Genomic DNA, 21,625 nt, shown 5'->3' on the forward strand with positions numbered 1-21,625 from the left:
GTAGCCCGATGGCTTGCAAAGAACCTCTGTCTTGGAGAAGTCAATGTCATGTGAGCCCACTGAATTATAAAAGTGATCTGCCACGGCCGAGGTGTTGGTCCTACCGTGTTTAAGGTCTGCTTTGTGTTCACGAATGCGGTCCGAGACATGTCATTGGGTTTCTCCAATGTAACTACTACCACAGAGGAAACTTAGTTTGTAGACACCAGGGTACTGTATGTCCGGAATCACATCTTTCACAGACCGAACCAGATCACGGATTTTATGTAATGTGTTGAAACAGACCTGGATCTTGTGTTTATTCAAGATTTTGGAGATCTTTTTTGTGATCCCCGCAATGTAGGGTAAAGTGATGGGTTTGAAAGGCTCCTCAAGAGGGAATCACGCGTCCTAATAAAAAAGAGACCTGATGGTTCAATGAGCCACTTTGTCTACAGGAAAGCTACCCATACGGATGCTTATCTGAAACCGGATTCCCACCACCATCCATCACAGAAGAATTATCTCATCAAGACTCTGCACCATAGAGCCCAATGCATATCCGACCAGAATCACATAGGCAGTGAACTCAAGCACGTACACCAAGCTCTTAAGGCTAATGGTTACTCCGACTATACAATCCGCAAAGCTATCACTCAAACCATGAAGAAGGACCCTCTTGAGGAGCCTTTCAAAACCATCACTTTACCCTACATTGCGGGGATCACAAAAAAGATCTCCAAAATCTTGAACAAACACAAGATCCAGGTCCGTTTCAACACATTACATAAAATCCGTGATCTGGTTCAAGATGTGATTCCGGACATACAGTACCCTGGTGTCTACAAACTAAGTTGCCTCTGTGGTAGTAGTTACATTGGAGAAACCAAACGACATGTCTCGGACCGCATTCGTGAACACAAAGCAGACCTTAAACACGGTAGGACCAACACCTCGGCCGTGGCAGATCACTGTTATAATTCAGTGGGCTCACATGACATTGACTTCTCCAAGACAGAGGTTCTTTGCAAGCCATCGGGCAACCATGAGAGATTCGTTCATGAGGCTATCCACATATACAAACACAGAGACAATTTCAACCGAGAAGATGGATTCTGGCTTAGCAATCATTGGAAGGATTTGATAAACCATTTCGGGTCTTAATTGTTCACGCTTACGGTGGCTTTACCGCGCTAATTTTTCGTCTCCCCCCTCCTCTTTTCCGAACACAGATGGACTCGTCCTTCTAAACTGTCAAATCGCTGTCTGTGGTGCTAACGTAAAAAAATTAATTAATAAATACAAACCGCCACTTCTTTCAAATGTTTCTTGCCGTTGGTTTTCACACCTGATGATGACTGTTTGTGTTACAGTCGAAACGTCGTGACAATTGTATTGTTATATATTTTATTATTTTATTGTTTCTTTTCAACGTGACTTTACCGAAAGAACCAAGAATATGAAGTCACTAAATATGAACAAAAAATGTATAAGACCGATTTATACAGCTTGAGCAAGGCAGCAAAAACAAAAAGACAGCCCCAGACCACACCAAGATAACAACACACAGTCCCTTACTAAAGTGACACATTAACATTGAACTATCGATGCACAAGAACGGATCAATGTAGCCGTACAACGTGTGGGCTGGATGATTAGATTGCAGAATCGCGAGAGATGTTGACAACTTGGAGGGAAGCCTTCATTTACCAGTCGATTGATTCCACTACATTATTGCGTGTGATGGCATCACGTTCAGGAGCATTATGCCAATGTCGGAGGTCTGCTAGCCACGACGAGAGGGCTTCAGGAGAGAGTTGGTGTTGTTTTGCTATTCCACCGTTGTATGAGAGCAGGCCACAGTGGATTGATCATGGATCATGATTATGCTACTTATCATGGCTCATGATGCTGATATTGATCATGTTGAACACGAAGCTTCACATTCTGTTGCCGTACAGCAACACCCAGCCTATTTACGATTTTATCATGTGGAAATTTGTAGCATCCAAATAATCTAAACGCATGGATGATGTGCTATGCAACAGGGTTTCTACCTACGTGGCTTTACCGAAAGAACCAAGAATATGAAAGAGGGTATTGTCCAAAACGTCTATTATTCAATTTGAGGACTAACAGTGTTAATTGACAAATCTAGGTTTTTATATGCGCACCACTGCCAACGCAGTTATCAGCAAACACTCCGTTTATATTTCATTGTATGTGCTATGCAAAATTATCCATTCCCCAAAACGTCGCCTATAATTAGATTTTTTAGGCCACAATTATTGACGACGTCGGAAATTACTGGGCATCTGTGAACAAAGAGCTTCTTAGCTCATCGGATTCCTCGAGTCTAAATTAAAGATTGTCTCTACTGCCGTGCGTCATTAAACTAACAACTAGTTGGCGGCCATATTCCGTAGGGAACTTGATCCCTGATAGTGATGTAAGCTGTGTTATTACATCATCAACCTGCGACCCCATTCGAGTGAAAGGCGGGAAAGTGTTTGGGGTGGCCTTGCCTAAGATGGCCGAGCGTGGGGCACCGAACCTGAGGGCGTGAGGCGTGGTCCCCCGTGGGCCCCACGCGTGTGCAGTGAACGGTGCCGGGGAGTGGTCGACTCAAGGCGAGTCGCGGCACGAGTTTAAACAGAAACTCACAAGTCGACTCAAGTGACGCGCAACTAGTTTAGGACGGTGTGGTTTCAGTGTTATTGCGGTCGAACTTGCGTCTCTGAAAGTTACGTTGGGTTGTAAACTTTGGAATCGTGTTCGTTAAAGAAGAGAGTGCCGCTCGTTTGGCTCCAGGTTCTGTTGTTTATACACCGTCAAGTTTTGCGTGCAGCTATATTTACCAAAAGGTTTCTTAGTACAAAGTACCAGCCGCTAGCGTTCGTTGGGAGTACACGATGCAACCCGGCGGCGATAAAGCGAAGGTGAGAGCGGATTGAGATGATCGTTGAGAGGTTGCGAGTGTTGCTTGCTACCTGTACACGCGATGATAATGTTGCGGGGTGTTTTGTGGCAGACTCTAGCATCGGGACATAGTCTGCTTTGCACTGTTGCTCAAGAATCACCTACTCGCGTTTCTGATAATACATTTTATTTGGATTTATATTAGTTTATTAATACCGTACGCATCTCTAGACACTGTACAGGAACGACTGAAACATTAAATATCTTAGAAACTTGGCACGGTGACCTATACTATTGCACGCGTAATAGTAAAACGGAAACTGAATCGGAGTTAACATTTGTTAAAATATTACAACTAAAATTACGCTGTCCGGCTGGACTTGGATACATTCTGGCCGATCCAATTATATTCCGATAATGAATGTGGGGAGCTGGCCAGGGCCTGGCGTGGGCTCGTAGGGGCGACGATGTGAAGCCAAAAGAGCGGACACGCAACGTAGCTTTGAAGCTGCCTATAACGCCTGTGAAGAAGCCTGGTTATCGTCCACTCAAGCATTAGCCAGGAGATCGGCCAAAGCTGGCATCAGCAAATGCTATATAATGGAGCAAACGGAATGGAAATTTAATACAATGGGATCAAATTGAATTATGTTATATTTTAAAACCGTAATACTAAACCCATTTAGTGTGTGGTGGACTAATTTACAACATAAACAATGGAATAGCAAGAAATGACGGTTGCGGAATGATACAGACCTGGAATACCGGAAAAGACAAACCCTTCTGAACCGGCCATGCTCACCCCTTCACCAACCCGCATTGACCATCGTGGTGAAGTATGGTCAAACAACCCCCAAATGGCCGTCTCTCATCCGGCAGTGTATTGGCATAAGTGTGTGTTGTGTCTCTGTGGACAAACGTGACATCATTTACGTGCTATACATTTAGCACATGGTTCATAACATCGTTTTTTTTACTTCTGGTAAAGTTCAAATATGCAAAACACGATCGGGGTGGATGGACAAAATATTTGCGGTTGCCCCTTGCAGGAATGACAGCATGGTTGGTATATGAAGTACACTCGAAGCCATACCAATCTGTCCATCATTTATTACATCAAGGGTTTTTAGATATGAAAAATGTTTGGCATTCAGCTGGACACATGCCACAGTTCATTCAAGAGATCGTCAGTTCGAAGTGCCACTGCGTAAGTTTTGTCGGTTGTGCCAAAATCTTAATTTATAAACGCTCAGTACATTCGTCAATAACAGTGGACCATATTTTAAACCACTGTAGTATGTAGTCTTCAACTGCGAAGGAATAGCAAAACTACACAAGGCCTCTCGTCGCTAGCAGATATCGACAGGCATGTTTTTTTTTATCCTGATAATTGCCATACTCTAGAATCGAATAAGACTCATTGAAAAGGAAAAAAATATAATGAACGACGTTTCGGGCCATGGCCCTTAATATCAGACTGACTAATTTGCTACAATTGTATACATTGCGTCAGTCATGCAAATTGCATCTCAAAATGTTGTAACATCGTAAAACACCATACTGCCGAGCTCTCCGATGCGTTTTCGGGTTACCACGTGTTGTTTGATAATATGTCCGACGTTTCGCTGCACGTCCTACGAGCTCCAGGAACTTGATTTCAGTGACACGGAGTTGGTTAGGCATAATTTGGTTGGCGGTGTTCCTGCCTACACACTTAGGCCTCGTTAATCTTATTTTCAATGTTGCTTCTGTAATAGGCTATTCCTGTGCTGAGGTGGAGCGGTGGCGCTGTGGTCAGTGGCACTGCTATGGGTTCCCAGCCACGGATAGCATCAGTTGCAAATGATATCTGAACCAGCCAGTCCCCTTAACGACTCGCACTGATGAGCATGGCAAAGCGTAGACAACCAGCAGTGGATTGACAAAGTTCTGTACTGTACATAATTTGGTTTTGTGACAATTGTGCCTAGGGATACAAGTTGTGTAAAACACTCAGCCTTTGTGCATTCTGCAAAAAACTAACAGCAGTTAGCAAAACTGAATTCTGGGCCTCTTTATTTGAGTAGATGTCACCGAATGGGCAGCAGTGATGCAGAGGTGGACGACTGGGTCAGTTTTGTCCTCATTTGGACTAGCACGGTCTGGTCACTAATGCTCACAGCATTAAAGGCTGCCTCTGAAAACCGTATATGTGGAGTGCCCACTTGCACACTTTAGGACCCATTTTGGCTAATACTGGTAATGATATCTGTAAATAACGAGAACCCCATCATGTCAGTCACAATACACAACTCTGCGGTGTGTATACAGTACAGGGTAAGCAGACCTCAGCTCTGTTATATCCACATATGGTTTAGTCCATTGACCTTAAGGATTTTCAGACCCATATTATGCAGCACCATTAGTTTTCATGCGTTTAAGTTGGCTATAGCAGTGATGTGAGAGTGTGGAAGGGTGCTGTGAAGAAGGTCCATTGCCAGAAACGTTGCCTGTTTTATATATGTATATCTTTTTTTAAGGCTGCAGTGTGTTTTCACGGAAGTGAGTTTTTTTGGCTTGGTTTTTTGTGCTCATGCACGGCTGCCTACACGTCAGCGTCACCCATCGAATGCGTTTCATGTGGAAGGTGGTGAGTTGAATGGAGAGTGACAACCGCTGTGGTAGCTATACAAAAAATACATAGATTCTCTAGCTTCCGAAATGCTTCACCACCAGGACTGCTGCTGGTGTGAAAGCGGTGTGGGATGCACGCCGTGCTGCGAAGCTGCTTGCTCGTTTTGGGCATGCGGCACATTCACTTGTCCAGACGCATTGCAAGCTCAACTCTGCATGTGCTTTCCAAATCAATCTCGCACACACACACACCCCGGCAAGTCCTAATAATTATTCAGCATTTCAGAAATTGGAGAACTGGTAGCTACCAAACCGATGGTTCCCACGCACACAGCCAGCCATATTTGTTCACAACCACCAAGCCGCCACGACGAGACAAACGCAGTGCAAACTGAATTTGACCGGTCTGGCATCAGATTTGAAGGATGTGGGATTAAAAGCGTTAAAATGCAAAATACGCCTCTGTGCTAAACCGTTGTTTGGCTGTCGTGCAGTAGAAACTGAATATATGCAACACCCCTTGTGCTTGTATAGATTTTATTTTGCCTTCTCCCCCCACTGGTGTAATATAAGCATGTGTTGCTTAAGCCATTACTGTGCTTATGTTCCGTTCTGTTTCTCGTCTTCCTCGATCCACTTCCAAGGGTTGGCCACGTTATGGGCCCTGGGGCTCAGTCTTCGGCAGTTCTTGCTTGTTGTTTATAACGGTGCTACTACTGGGTGTGCCTATATCCAGCCTTTTCACCAACCTACGCTGACAAGCGTGGTGAAGTATGGTCAACAAAAATCTCTGGACCGACAGTGTGGAGACTTTGATCCATTGGTGGATTGAGAATATCTGGAATTTATCATTTTATATTTATAATCCAGCTTCGACTGGACAGTAAAGTCGTTCCGACTGGGCATGCAGACATAACAATGACTGTCAGCATTGGTTATTCAATCTTATATATATATTTTACATTTTAAACAACTCCAAACAGCAGAGAGCAGCAATCCGACGAGAGAGACTGAAGGAATGAGTTTTGCGAATGTGAAACCAATGCTGCTGAAAAAAAAATCACTTCCAAGAAGACCGCGAGGCTAATGGGATGTGTTAAATAAAAAAAACTTGTATATTTTTATGTCGAGGGACGGATATGGGGAGGAGGCATTTTTTTCCTGCATGTTTACGTTGTTTATATCTCACTTGCCATGGCCCGACCAATCCAAACCCACTCTCGTATCGTACCACCCCACAACCACTCCTCCTTGACCGCCAACCCCCCCCCATCCCAAGAATGGGTGGAACTCTTAGCTTAGCAGCTGTGCAGATGCATTGGGGTCTGCATTCCTTGTGCGAAAGCTTGTTGAGCACAAGGGGTGGGTGGGGGGTGAACATTTTTGTGTGTGTTTACGGTGGGAGTGAGCGAGCGGTCCAGTGAGCCAGCCAGTCCAGTGAGCCAGCCAGTCCAGTGAGCCAGCCAGTTCAGTGAGCCCTCTGGTGTCTGCTCCGTGTGCCCCGCTCATGCGCCGGTCTCCGCTATGTGATGAAACCTGAAGCAGTCGGCTGATTTCTCTGGCGCTGAAACCTGACTGGTTGTCTACGGAGTTTGTTTCTTCCTCTCCTGTGCCGTGACTTGGTTTTCCTCTGGAAGCGGAGAGGCACGCGCGTGCCTTTGGGTCTCTCGACGGTTCACCACCTGCGTCCGTCATGTCTACCCTGTTCGGTAGTGGTGAGCAGGTGAGAGGCTGCTGACTGTTGAAGGCTGGCAGTGGGCAGGGATGGTGGGCAGGGATGGTGGTGATGAAAGTTGCGTGAGGGAATGGAGGGGAATGGTAGAGTGGGGGTTGTGGTGGTGAAAGAATGCTGTGAACAATGGAGAGGTGGCTGTGAACATGTGAAAGAGTGGTGGCGGTGTGGAGGAGAGAGTGTTGGGTGGAGGATGGTGGTGGTGGTAAATAGGATCGTACATCATTAGACCTCCTTTGCCTGTACCAAAACATAATAAGCCGTCCCTTGGTGTGGACCAATCAGTTTCAAGGACAATGCATATATTATCATAGTATGTATTTTGTTTGCATTTTGACTGCAGGTATTGTGGTTAATGCAGACATGAATCCTTGTAAAAAGGTTTCAGTTTTGTTGCCAGAAAAAAGGGGGAAAACCCTATTATTAAATAGGATCGTGTTGCTTAGTCGGAAGGTCGTCGCGGTGAGTAAAATAGAGATTGGATAGTAGGATGGAGAGTGGTGGTGAGTAGGATACAGGAGTGAGTACACATGAGGTTAGTGGTGGTGAGTAGGTAGAGGATGGAGGTGATAAGCAGCTGAGAGACTGGTGATAGTTGTAAGGGTGGTGTTGATTGTGTTGTCAAGTTGGTAAGGTATCGGGTGATGAGAGGTTGCATGTCAGACGGAGGAAATGTCCTTTGGGGTTGTGGTTTTGAAAGAGTGGTGTGGACAAAAGGGATGTTGCGGTAAACTGGTTTCATAGTTAGTTTCATAGTTTCATTTATTTGGTATAGCCCTGTGAGCCATTCAGCTCTTTAATCGGGTGCAACCGCAACAAACAAAAAAACTAAAACATGAACAAGAAAACATCTTAAAGTGACTTTGTGCATGTGCAAACAGAAAATCCAGGAAAAAACATCAAAATATTCCTGAAATAGCACCGTACACCAACGCTGTGTGCAAAAATCCCAGTGGGATGCAAGTCAAACAACAACAACAAGAAAACTTAGATTAAGGCCATCTGTCTAACTCCGTACTACAATAAACAAAAACATGGCCAAACCAAAAAACTTTTAGAAATCACCAAAATAAAGCCATAAATGCAATGTAACAGTGATCATAGGAACTGTGACCGAACAGTGATCATAGGAACTGTGACTGTGGTTAAAGGGTGGTGGTGATAGCGAGCAGATGAGAGTGTGGTGAGTAGCTGAGCAGGTGAAAGATTTGTGGTGGCGGAACTCTTTTTACGTGGGGAAAGCGCTTACTCGTCCTGTTCAGGCTGTTTTTTGTCGATCGTGAGCGTTCCCAACTTGTTTCGTGTGTTCTTAGCACTGGAAACGTGTTTTATATATAGACGCTCTGATCCTATTGTTTTAATTTAACAAAACTGAACACACTGATCAATAACGCTGTCTTAAAGTAAAAATATATAATAGGTGACATTTCAGGCAATGGCCTTTTACCGTAGCACATACATCAATCATTTCCATGCTATGGGAGTGATAGCCTGAATCGTCTCCTGTTATATTTTTATCTTTTTAAGGTTGTATTATTGATGAACTTGCTGAGTTTTGATTTTGTTAATTGTGCTTGTGTACCACTGCCAACGTAGCAGCAACTTCGCCGCAATTGTCCTGTCAGTCTCCGGAGGCACGCCATGACTCTCTCTTGACATAATGGCATTGGATGTTGAACATTCAATATTGACGTGAGTTTACATTTTTGGTCTGGTCTCGACCAGCTGAGTCTCGCAAAACTATTATAAACCAAAGGTTCCTGCTCTGCTGGGAGACGGCCCTAGTAAAACCAGCCTCCTGCAAACACAATTCATTCAACAGCTTGGTGCAAATGGCATATTTTAAATGACTGGACTTCAATCACTCACAATGTTTACTTGTGAATGACCACTCTTTGCTTGGCCTGTTGTTGTCAGTCTCCCAATGGTCGACTTGTAATTCCATCTCATTTGTACGTTTACAATGAATTTCTGTCTTCAGTATAGTCGTGGTCTTCAATCAAGTACAACGATAACGTTTGCAATATAATTTTGATGAACTTGATTAGGTGCTTTCGTGACTGCAGGAATTACTCTTTGGTTTTTTCGGTAAAGTCACGTAGAAATAATATTTTTTTTATTATTTCTACGTGACTTTACCGAAAAAAACAAAGAATAATTGTAATGCATTGTAAATAACTTATTGTCCACACACGTGCACTTCGGTGCACATTCTCAGCGTACATTTAAAAAAAATCCATGAATCGATGCATCGTTGTTGTGAATGTGCCTCAAATTCCTGCTGTGAGTCTCTGCTAGATCATTTTCCCATGATCATCTACAGTAGAATTTATATTGTTTTGCACTCGGTTACACCAGTTACTTTCGAAACCTGAATTCCGATATTCATGACGTTATATTGTGCGGCCTACATTACGGGCATCGGAGGGCAGTGCAGCAAAATCCACTGTTGTACCGTACTACACCCCCACATCTGTGCTCCCCCACCTTTGTCAACCCTCACTGACAGGCATGGTGAAGTATGGTCAAATAGTCCCCACGATCCCCACGGTGTAGGGAGGCCCTCATCCTAGTGGTGCATTAACAAAAGGGTGGTTCTAAGTGTACTTCGTATTGTAAGCGTATTTTCCATTGTGTTTGTAGATTTTACGTTTTTAAAATTATCTTAATTTCCGAATGATTGCCCGCAATTAAATTGAAAAAAAATTCCCAGCAATACCGATGAATACGACATCTTACCGTATTTCTTCCTTGCAAAATAAATGATGAGCTTAACGGGCATTCGTTTGCTATGCAGTGTATGCATAGGAAACTAGGGGGGGGGGGTCTACTGGCAGTGTATGCATAGGAAACTAGGGGGGTTCTACTGGCAGTGTATGCATAGGATACTGGGGGGGGGGGGGTCTACTGGCAGTGTTTGTCGAGGAAACGGGGGGGTCTACTGGCAGTGTATGCATAGGAAACTGGGGGGCGGGTCTACTGGCAGTGTTTGCATAGGAAACTAGGGGGGTCTACTGGCAGTGTTTGCCGAGGAAACGGGGGGGGGGGGGTTTACTGGCAGTGTATGCATAGGAAACTAGGGGTTCTACTGGCAGTGTATGCATAGTAAACTAGGGGGGGTCTACTGGCAGTGTATGCATTGGAAACTAGGGGGGTCTACTGGCAGTGTATGCATAGGAAACTAGGGGGCGGGTCTACTGGCAGTGTTTGCATAGGAAACTAGGGGGGGGTCTACTGGCAGTGTTTGCATAGGAAACTAGGGGGCGGGTCTACTGGCAGTGTTTGCATAGGAAACTAGGGGGGGAGTCTACTGGCAGTGTATGCATAGGAAACTAGGGGGTCTACTGGCAGTGTATGCATAGGAAACTGGGGGGGGGGTCTACTGGCAGTGTATGGATAGGAAACGGGGGGGGGGGGTCTACTGGCAGTGTATGCATAGGAAACTAGGGGGGTTCTACTGGCAGTGTATGCATAGGATACTGGGGGGGGGTCTACTGGCAGTGTTTGCCGAGGAAACGGGGGGGTCTACTGGCAGTGTATGCATAGGAAACTGGGGGGCGGGTCTACTGGCAGTGTTTGCATAGGAAACTAGGGGGGTCTACTGGCAGTGTTTGCCGAGGAAACGGGGGGGGGGGTCTACTGGCAGTGTATGCATAGGAAACTAGGGGTTCTACTGGCAGTGTATGCATAGTAAACTAGGGGGGGTCTACTGGCAGTGTATGCATTGGAAACTAGGGGGGTCTACTGGCAGTGTATGCATAGGAAACTAGGGGGCGGGTCTACTGGCAGTGTTTGCATAGGAAACTAGGGGGGGGGTCTACTGGCAGTGTTTGCATAGGAAACTAGGGGGCGGGTCTACTGGCAGTGTTTGCATAGGAAACTAGGGGGGGAGTCTACTGGCAGTGTATGCATAGGAAACTAGGGGGTCTACTGGCAGTGTATGCATAGGAAACTAGGGGGCGGGTCTACTGGCAGTGTTTGCATAGGAAACTAGGGGGGGAGTCTACTGGCAGTGTATGCATAGGAAACTAGGGGGTCTACTGGCAGTGTATGCATAGGAAACTGGGGGGGGGGTCTACTGGCAGTGTATGGATAGGAAACTGGGGGGGGGTCTACTGGCAGTGTATGGATAGGAAACTAGAGGGGGGGAGTCTACTGGCAGTGTATGCATAGGAAACTGGGGGGGGGGGTCTACTGGCAGTGTATGCATAGGAAACTAGGGGGGTCTACTGGCAGTGTATGGATAGGAAACTAGTGGGGGTTCTACTGGCAGTGTATGCATAGGAAACTAATGGGGGGGTCTACTGGCAGTGTTTGCATAGGAAACTAGGGGGGGGGTGAAGCCTCAATAATAATTTGTCTACATTGGCCTTCTAATGAGTTAGTTAGACTGGCGGTGGACTATCTGTTTGCTTCAACACATTATTATTACGTTATAACACGTTAATATTATTACGTTATTAACACGTTAATATTATTAATCCTTGGTCGTTTCTGCGTGGATTCGGGGGGGAGCGTCAGGCGTCCGTATGCAGGTTGGGGTTAGGGTAAAGAGTACGCGTGCGTACAGGGGGGATTTGTGCGTACGTACTAAATGGATGGGCTCACGTAGTTCGTTGCTTAGACGACTTGGAAAAAAGGAAACTTTTCAAATCTCTCAAATCTCGAAACTAGTCGAGGCAGGTGCACGCATCACGTCCACACAGGGAGTGCTGCTCTACTGCACTGTACCGACTGTACAACAAGCGCCTCATGCTTTGCCGGTTTCACATTCTTCAAGGCTCGCTTTCCATTAACAGTTAAAATGTCCCAACTGTCTTAAACCAACAATGGGAACACTTTCTGTTGTTGTTCGTGGTATGTCGTGATTTGGGGCTGCAGGGCAGATTATGGCCTCTGCCTCGGAATTCCTGGGATGCCATCCTCCATGGTTGCAGTTCCCAGATGGCTTGGCCTAAATCCTGCCCCCACCAGCACCACCACTACCACATGACTCTCTTCCCCACTCTTTCCTTGGCCAAGCCACAGGGGCTTATCACAGCCACTCCTCACCCACTGCCGACCCAACCAATTCACCAGCAGAAAATATCCTCGTGTTAACACTGTCCTTTGATAATGCCCTCTTGGTAATTAAATCCATGGGGGGGGGGGGGCTGTGTTGGTCCAGCGGTCAGCACACGTGTTTGCTCAGAGCCCGGCCACGACTACTATCAGTAGGGAGTGATGTCTGAATCAGTGGCATGGTGAGGAATTGCGTTAAGTATGGTAAAAAAAACTCTCAATGACAAACACGGTTGATTGATAGAGCTCTCTGCTGTAATTTTGGGTTGTGCCTCATGTTGTTTGGGATGATTTCTGACTTTTGGCTCCCATGTGCTGGGAGTTTTGATGAATTCTGTAGTGTAGCTGTTAGCGTGCTGCACTATGAACCCGGCGACCCGAGTTCAATTCCCGCTCGTGACCAGCACCAGTGACGATTATCTGAAACAGTCCTGGGCCTCCCCTAGGTCGACTCAGCCTCAAATGAGTACCTGGTGCGTCGTATAAACATCACCACTGGGGAAACAAAGGCAGCCAGGCGTGGTGCTGGCCACCAACAGCCTTGTTTGCTGTTCCGGCTTTCATAGGTGCTCACTAACAGCACTTGCCCCAACAGTCTTTTAAGGATATAAGGGGGATCTTTGTTTTGTATGTACAGATGCATGTGTGTCTGCTTTGAAGTCTGTCCATCAATCTCATGTTGGTAGTGAGATAACAGCATGACACAATTTTTGTAAGTTTGTTTACCTCTGATCTCTGTTTAAATCTACTCCATTCAAAGCTAGTAGAATTTTTCTTCATGCGACGCGGGTGTGTCCACAGAGGTTTTAGTGGGGTAGGATGCGGGTGGCTTGTCGATAAATTCCTGCACGCCATGAGGCCCACCGAGGGCCTGTTATTGAGCGCTCGCCACACGCTGGACTTGCATTCCGCTTTCCGCAGCGCTGGGTTTCCACCCCCCTTTCTGTTCGGAAGCTGATGAACGACGTCGGTTTGGCCTTCATCAGACGCCCAACAGCAGCCGGAAACCAACGTTTAATCGAGGGAGGGAATGTGAGCAGCTCGAATCGGTTCCTGAGGAAGCTGCCGGCACGCAGAGCGGAACGTCGGCCGTCGTGCCCAACAACGCGCGGTACAACCCCGAGTGGGAGCGTGTCGCAGAGCTCGCCCACGTCTTAGCCATCGAACAAAGATGGTCACCGCATCGCGCAACTTTCAGATGCGCTTTTGCGGCCGTCTGGAACGCTTTTCCTTCCGATATTAGGACGCCACTGGAGCTGTGCACTTTTAAATCATCTAGATTTTTTAAAATAATGAACTGCTGTTTGTGTTTAGTTTTTGTTGCCCTTCCCCCACACCTTTGATTACCACAGTTGGCTACGTCCGGTGCGATAGAAGTTCAACTTACATACATTCAACAGTGCTGTTTGTTGCTGCCCGCTTTGCATGAAGTGTGGGGGGGGGGGGGGTTAGTAATGTAAAATTCTAGTTCTTGCTCGCCATCAACATCAGCGACAAGAAGAAGAAGGCAGCCAACAATGCGCTCAGGATCCCCTTCAGTTTGCGTTGCTCACATTGCTACGTTTCATGGGCAGCAACTGTCATCACCAAATCACCCAGAATGAGCCCCCGCTATCTCATCGGTTATCGGAAGCGAAGCAGAGTTGAGCTTGCACAGTGCTCAGAAGGGGTGACTGCCGTGCACGCCGGGTTGTCATAGGCAGCGGCCGGCCTCTGCTGTACAGTCAGCAGAGGTAATCTGCAGCATCCATTTCCGTTGTTCGTCCTTCTACGCCCCACTTTTGTGCTCTCCACTATCACCAACCTACATTTACCACCGTGGTGAATTATGGTCATATAAATCCCCACGACCGGTGAAAGTGTGGGGGAGATTCTCAATCCAGCAGTGGATTGACAAAGGGCTGTTTGTGTGTGTGTGTAAGTTATGTTGTGAATGCCTCGAGGTGGTGTTTGGGCCACCCCTTATTAAACCGGGGAAATTCCTAACGCACTCTTTGGAATGCGATGCTCGTGGTTATGCAAGCTCTGTTTTTTCCCCGCATCGAGTCAAGCTTTCAGCGAGGCAGGAGTAATGTTCATGAATGAATCGTAGTCTTCCGACTATTTGTTTATATGACACTGATTGTTTTTCCTGTACAGGTAGTCCTCTACTTACGATGGAGATGCGTTACGACAACTCCATTGTAAGTCAAAAATATCGTAAGTCGAAGATGGCCTTTCCTACCGAGGAGTCTTAAAGAATGGTGATAATTTAGCAAAACAGAGCAATTTACGGTACCGTACTGTATAAACTATATACTGTATGTATTTACTAATTACAATACTGTATTGCACAGTAAAATGTAAAGTAAAAAAACAAGGTACAGTACACGCACTAACACCGAGACAACTTAACTCCTTCGACCGCTGGTGAGAGTGAGGCATCACCACACAAGGCGGGAGATGCGTACATCCCGGCAGCGTCCCAACGTACAGGATCGTACCTCGTACGCTGCTGCGTTTGCCTGCCGCGCGAAATTTTAAATATTTTACTATTTTGTCATATCGCCATCGTAAGATCGAAATATTGTAAGTCGGAACTTGGCGACTATCTGTATTTTAAAACCAACATTGGGGGTGGGTTCTTACAATCTGGTGTGCGTGTGTGAACCCGGCGACCCGAGTTAGATTCCTGCTCATGACAAATAACAGTGGCGAATAATTGAACCAATCCTTACCTCCCCAAGGTCGACTTGGCCTTAAATTAATACATGGTGTGGTGTGTAAACATCAGCACTGAGGAGAGACAAAGGCGGCCAGGCATGATGCTGTCACCCACCCAATTAATGTGGCGTTGCGGCCTTTATATGTGCCTCTAATAGTCTTACCCCAACAGTGTGTTTGGGCTATACGGGGGAAAATTTGTCTTTGTGATCAAATATTTATATCTTAAACGACTGGGCACAAGTTTCCATATTTTATTCTGGAGTATCTTGTAATGTGCAAGTGTTTAATTTATCTGGCTGCCGAACTTCCTTTGTAAATTTCCCATCATTGCTGACCCCAGCTTGGACTGGGCACCTGTAAAAGAGAAAATTATTTCAAATGTCGAGAAGCCGGAGAATACGGTATATGTCGGGAGAGCTGGGCTTTAACAATGCATCGGGAAACGGAGCTCTTGGCCTTAGAATACCTAAATACAGGCGAACACGGGATGGCATAGATAGGAGGTGATGGCAGGATGAGTTAACATAGTCGAGAGTTTGAAATAGATTTTGGACAGAAAGCGTTGTAGACGCAATTCAGAAAGGTAGGTTGGAGCAGGTGGGCTTGAAGGGGGCGAGGGGGGTAAGATGACCGACACGTTGGAGTTAGTCCTCGAGCTTGTTTGTTATTCCAAGGTGGAGCCGTCGATGAAGTAGTTGTTAATCTCGAGAGGAAATCGTGCGAAGCTCCCAGACGTTCTAGTGTGGCAGCGGTGGTCCCGGTGTTGGGAAGGCCGTGCCGGTGTAAAATGTTCTGCTCGTTACTATGACCAGATCGCACCGAATACATCCGATCATGCCGTATCTCAGAAGCCAAGCAGGTTTGAGCCTGGATAGCGCTCTGCTTGGGGTCCCCACCATGCACAGCACAGGTTATCATCACTCGCCATGTCTGCTACATGGTGGGCGGCACAGGGAGTGCAGAAAAGTCCACTGTTGTACTGTATTTCTATTTTCCTGTGGCTATGCTCCCCGCTCTCACCAACCTGCACTGATCAGCGTGGTGAAGTATTGTCAAATTACCTCCTTAAAACTCAAATGGAATTTAGGGGCCCTCTTGGAATGCTAAAAGTGGCGTTGCATGTACAGCATTAACAAAACAAACCCCGACAGCAGTCTTGACCTTTCCCCTTTCCTTGTGAGAATCAATTGTGTGTAGTCGAGACACAATGTGTTTAGATACCAACGTAAACACCATTCGGCATTCTCAACGAAAGCGCAGCCCAAGCGGATGTCACCGTGAGTCAGGGAGGGGTCTGCGGTTCCTAAGAATACTTCATGCAGCAGCCTCAAGCGGCGGCGTTTGGGCACTTGCCAAGGAAGCATACCAGGCCGTGTAACCCCCTAACACAGGAGCCAGTCACCTCTGCAGGGAGTGCGGCGGATCAATTGGAAAATGGGATAAACCGGAATGTGGGGGGGGGGGGGGTTGTTAGGAACACGGCTCAGGGGGTGATGAGATGGTGCACGGGGGTGGTGCGGTCGCAGATGATGTGCATCTTTTCTTTACCGCTATCCAGAAAAGGGGAAAGTCATTCGTACATCATCTGCGGCCTGTCTGGAGGACAGCGCTGTCCTCCAGACAGTCTCGTCCCTTCACCTGATGAAGGCCGCTTGTGTTGTGGCCGAAACGTCGTGAGAATATTATTGTGTTATTTTATTTTATCAATTATTCTCATTCTACGTGACTTTACCGAAAGAACCAAAGAAGATGAACCCTTGCAGTCACGAAAGCTTTAAATCGAAATTATATTTTTTTATGCAGGAAAGATTCACTTGGAGAGTCCTGCTAAGTGTTTGCAGTAGCAGGCTGTTGCTGCTGTGTTAAATCCTAGTTATTTAATTTGAAGGTTGTTTTGTAGCATTGGGATGTTTGTCCAATACCAGTTACAGCGTTTGTGGTTTTAGTTTAAGCTATGGACGGAAACCAAAGAACCAGCCTGGAGGAAACCTTTGCAGAACAGGGGACGAACATATAAACCTCCCACAGCAAGGTCCCCTAGTCGGGTAGCAAACGGAGGCCAAAATTGTTGTTTGTGCATGTGCTGTATCTGTCCATCTGTCTGTTTGTATGTTGAACTTCTTTTGCAACGTATGTAGCCACCCGTGGCAATCGGAGATTCGATTAGAACAGTTGTTGGGGGGTCACGAGGGCTCTTGTAAATATGGTCTAATTTTGGTGATGTTTCGTGTAAGTTGTGTTGCTTCTAGATTTAAAGCTTTCGTGACTGCAAGGATCCATACTCTTTGGTTCTATTCGGTAAAGTCACGCTGTCCTCGAGACAGCCTGGTCCCTTCACCTGATGAAGGCCGCTTGTGTTGTGGCCGAAACGTCGTGATTTTTGTTTTATTTTTTACCTACGTGACTTTACCGAATAGAACCAAAGAGTATAGTTGTGTTGCTATGAGCAACTAACCAGGTAGAAACCGGCCACATTTACCGAAGGGTTGCCCAAAACTTGGTGACAAAAACAGCGGATTGCATCATCTCGTTGTACGGCCTGAAGCGTTATCAGACATGTTGGAAGGCATTATACAGAAACCATGCATACGAGTGATTTTACTTCCTTGTTTTATTTAACTTACTGTGTTGTTTTGTGAGTGTAAATTGTCCATGTGTCCAGTACGTGGGAAGCGGTGGTACAGCGGTTGGCACACGATGGTACGAAGCCCACCACTGGAATAAAATTTCCGACCATGGCTAACATCGGTGGTGATAAATAGAAACCAGTACCGGGCCTCTAATGCATAGGCCGACGCGGCCTTTAAAGGGCAGTACCCGATGCGGTGTTGTCAACATCAAACGCTGGGGGGAGTCGGAGGTGGCCGGGTATGGTGCTGGCCACACCACTCCTTCCTTAATGGGTCAATCATGCCGACCTTCATAGGCGCTCGTGAACAGCAGTTTCCCCTAAAGCCTTTGTCAAGTGTACGTCTTTTGCGTTGTCTGCTGCTGGTATTTCCGGTATGCAAGCCGGCAGCAGGGGTGGTGGGCACTGAGAGGCGTTGTTGGCCATCTCACGGTCCCTCTGGCGAGTTTTAGACTTAGAAGGAGCTTTTGGGGTCAGTCTCACGCTCTTTGCAATCCTTTGGGGCTTGAATCAAGACTTGTCGGTGTGTGCATGTTCACCATAAATGCTTGTATTTTTGGACCTACATGGTTCAGAATTCTGGGAATTTTGTGTAAGTTTATTATTATTCTTGTTATGATAGCATTCTTTTTCTGTAATATTTACTGAACCCCTCGAGTTTTTAAATGCGTTTTTTTTATTTTCTTTTCCAAGAGGGTCCTGTTTATTAGGATATTTGGCAGAATCCTCATTGGAGGGTTTTTTGCATGTGAGATGAAAGTGGAGTGGGTGGAAGCAACGCGTGCAGATGAGGAATCTACACAAACTAATCCATGCCGATGGTTCATAGTGGACGTTAAAGATCCCGTAGCATAATTCGATAGAGTAGGTAATGTGTGAGCCGTTGTCACGGTTGACATTTTGTCAAATTAAAAAATCGCCTGTAAATTACCTCATTTAGCGAATTCGGTAAAAGCTTATAGCGATGTTGCCCCCTACTGGCAGACTATACTCTGCTCTGAAACATTGCCATTTCCTTATAGCCTCGCGTGTTATAAGAATGTCGCGAATACCAAATATACTAATTACCACATTCTCCGGATTTTAAGCAGTACTTTACCTCCCCTGGTATTTTACAGCAAACGTTGGGGTACGTCGTGTGATCCGGTAGTTGTGCATGCGCGCGTGTGTGAGACCACATTTTGTGTAACTTTATTGACACCGGGCACAAGTTTGGGGTCCGTATTACTTTCCGGAGCACCGTATAATCTGGAGCACGCAGTGCTGCTTGTTGTTGTTGACGTGTGGGCCTGCGTTGTTGTTTGTTCTTCCCTGCACGAGCAGCAGTTCACGAACCCAGAGAATCCCGGCTATGTTGGCTTTGCCAACCTCCCCAACCAGGTCCACCGCAAGTCTGTCAAGAAGGGCTTTGAGTTCACGCTGATGGTGGTCGGTGAGGCCAGCTCACTCGCACACGCTCGCACATACGCACACAGACACTCAACCAGGCGCACCCGCACACACACACTCCCGCACACACTCTTAAATATTCGCACCCACACACACTCGCACCCACATGCGCTCACACTCACCCACGCTGTTGCTCACTCGCACACTTGCACTGACACTCTTTCAAACTTGCACTGTAAGTGCACGCTGTCTCGCACACTCACACACTCGCACACGTCCAACCCAGCGCAACCGTTGTTTTTTTCCCACAAATCAAATCTGCAGCACTCACCTGCCACGTTCTCTTCCAAACAACTGCAATGCTTATCCTGTCTTGCCATGACATTCTCAAAGCCCTTCTTAAGACACCTGTGCCATGCTGACCTGAACAGGTGTTCGCTAGAACCATTTATTCTAAACTAAAACGAAACAATTTTTATTTTATGAGGTAACGCCCAATGAGCTATGTAGCTCTTTTTTAGAAGTGACCTGGCCACAAATGATAGCTCAACGAAAAACAGGAATACCCGGAGCAAAATATATGCACACACGGGGAGAACATGCAAACTCCAAATATACAGCAGGCATCAGGGTCTGGATCGAACCCATGACCTCCTGCATACAAGGCGAGGGAGTTAACATTTCGCCACCGTGAGATGTTAAGCGGTCTAAACAAGCTAACAAGTGTGTGTTGTGTATTCGTGGCTGTGTTCGTCTAGGCGAGTCGGGCTTGGGGAAGTCAACCCTCATTAACAGCCTCTTCCTCACCGACCTCTACCCCGAGCGCGTAATCCCGGGCGCTGCAGGTGCGCATCATGACTCGCGCGAGTGCAGCGTTAACCCTGGTTCACTTGTCACTTGTACACTTATTTGAATCGCCCTTGACCTGGTACCGATGCATTCGCAAAGATCGGCAACCTGCATTGCCAATGAGTTTAGAGTTTCAGCACTCTTCTTTGTATCTTTGGATTTTGTCTAGCCATTGTGGCATCCTTCCCACATGCCAAACGTACTCCTCAAGGAATTGACAAACACCAGCACTTAAACTATAAAACTATTAAAACTATTTTTATTTTACCAGGTAAGGCTCACTGACCGATATAGCTCTTTTTCAGAAGTGACCTGGCCACAAATGTTAGCTCAACGAAATGGTTTATCATGTGGAAATTTACAGCAGCCAAATACTCTAAACGCGTGGTGATGTTGATTTTAAATGTGGAGGGAAAAACCGGAACACCCGGAGAAGAATCCACGTGACCATGGGGAGAGAGAGAGCATGCAAACGCCAAATATACAGGCGCCAGGGTCGGGATCGAACCCACGACCTCCTGTATACCAAGCGAAGTAGTTAACATCTCGCCACCATGGCACCCCAAAATGCAAATGCCTCATACTCCCATCCAAGTACTAACGAGGCTCGAGCCTGCTTAGCCTCTGAGATAGGACGAGATTGGGCGCATTCAGGATGATATGGGAGTCCTAAGAGTCTCGGGACTCGTTGAGTGGCGTTCTCCTCGGGCAAAGCGTTTGTTACGCGCTGGCTCACCGCGTACACGTGACTGCGTGCGCCCCCCACAGAGAAGATCGAGCGCACGGTGCAGATTGACGCGTCGACGGTGGAGATCGAGGAGCGCGGGGTGAAGCTGCGACTCACCGTGGTCGACACGCCGGGCTACGGCGACGCTATCGACAGCCGCGGCTGGTACGTTGATGCTCACTCGCAGGCACGTGGCTTGCGTGGTGCGCATTCGGTAGTGAGTAACTTGTCTGAGGGTAGAGGTGTTCATAGCACGATAAAACATCATTGAACCTCCCTTGCTATTATCAAATTATAAGAATAGGTTTTACCCTTTCTGGCAATACAACAGGTGTTAAGATGTTAAACACCAAACGGAAACCTTTTGCAAGGAAGCATGTCTGCATTAACCACACGTACTCGTGGTGAACATGCAAACACAAAAATCATGCTCTGATAGTATATGTATTGTTTTTCAAACGGATTGGTCCACACCAGATACAGGTTTCTTTAGAACCCAGTCTCAAACAGTGTTAGACCAGAGGACGCCAAAAGGCGTTTTGTAACAACTTGCCCCGCCGACGCAACTAACGAGGGAAGCCTGCGTTTCCTGCGTGTGCCGCATGCCGTCTCGTGTTGCGCAGCTTCAACACGATCCTGCAGTACATCGACGAGCAGTTTGAGCGCTACCTGCACGATGAGAGCGGACTCAACCGACGGCACATCGTCGACAACCGCGTGCACTGTTGCTTCTACTTCATCTCGCCCTTCGGACATGGGTGATTTACCCACCCACTTACCCACTCACCCACTCACCCACCCACTCAGTCACTCACCCAGCCACTAACTCACTCTCCCACTCATCCACCCACCTACTCGCCCACTTAGACGCATCGTCGACGACCGAATGCACTGCTGCTTCTATTTCACCTTGGGACCCAGATGCAAGAGCATCGCTCAGATGGGGACGCTGCATTTTTGTCATTCGCCCAAACGCGTAACCCCCCACAACCTCCCTTCATTAAAATCTTTAAGGTTGTTT

At 46.7% G+C, this 21,625-nt stretch overlaps 1 protein-coding gene across 3 annotated transcripts in view; it reads left to right on the forward strand.

The window, feature by feature from the left end:
• The first annotated feature begins 2,507 nt into the window (after positions 1–2,507).
• The window catches only part of LOC116957775 (septin-2A), a 28,565-nt gene continuing 9,447 nt past the window's right edge, over positions 2,508–21,625 (forward strand). Inside the window, exons 1-5 of one of the 3 annotated variants that reach the window (XM_032980123.2) lie at positions 2,508–2,918; positions 18,963–19,071; positions 19,787–19,873; positions 20,646–20,769; positions 21,228–21,362. In XM_032980123.2, the coding sequence (XP_032836014.1) occupies positions 2,892–2,918; positions 18,963–19,071; positions 19,787–19,873; positions 20,646–20,769; positions 21,228–21,362 (482 nt within the window). In that variant the 5' untranslated portion in view covers positions 2,508–2,891. Of the gene's footprint in view, positions 2,919–6,841; positions 7,235–18,962; positions 19,072–19,786; positions 19,874–20,645; positions 20,770–21,227; positions 21,363–21,625 lie in introns of those variants that run through there. The other 2 variants (XM_076072463.1, XM_032980122.2) reach the window with 2 other exon arrangements.

Source organism: Petromyzon marinus, chromosome 38 (assembly GCF_048934315.1).
Source record: "Petromyzon marinus isolate PM22_M1 ecotype Great Lakes invasive population chromosome 38, UKy_Petmar_22M1.pri1.0, whole genome shotgun sequence".
NCBI lineage: Eukaryota > Metazoa > Chordata > Hyperoartia > Petromyzontiformes > Petromyzontidae > Petromyzon > Petromyzon marinus.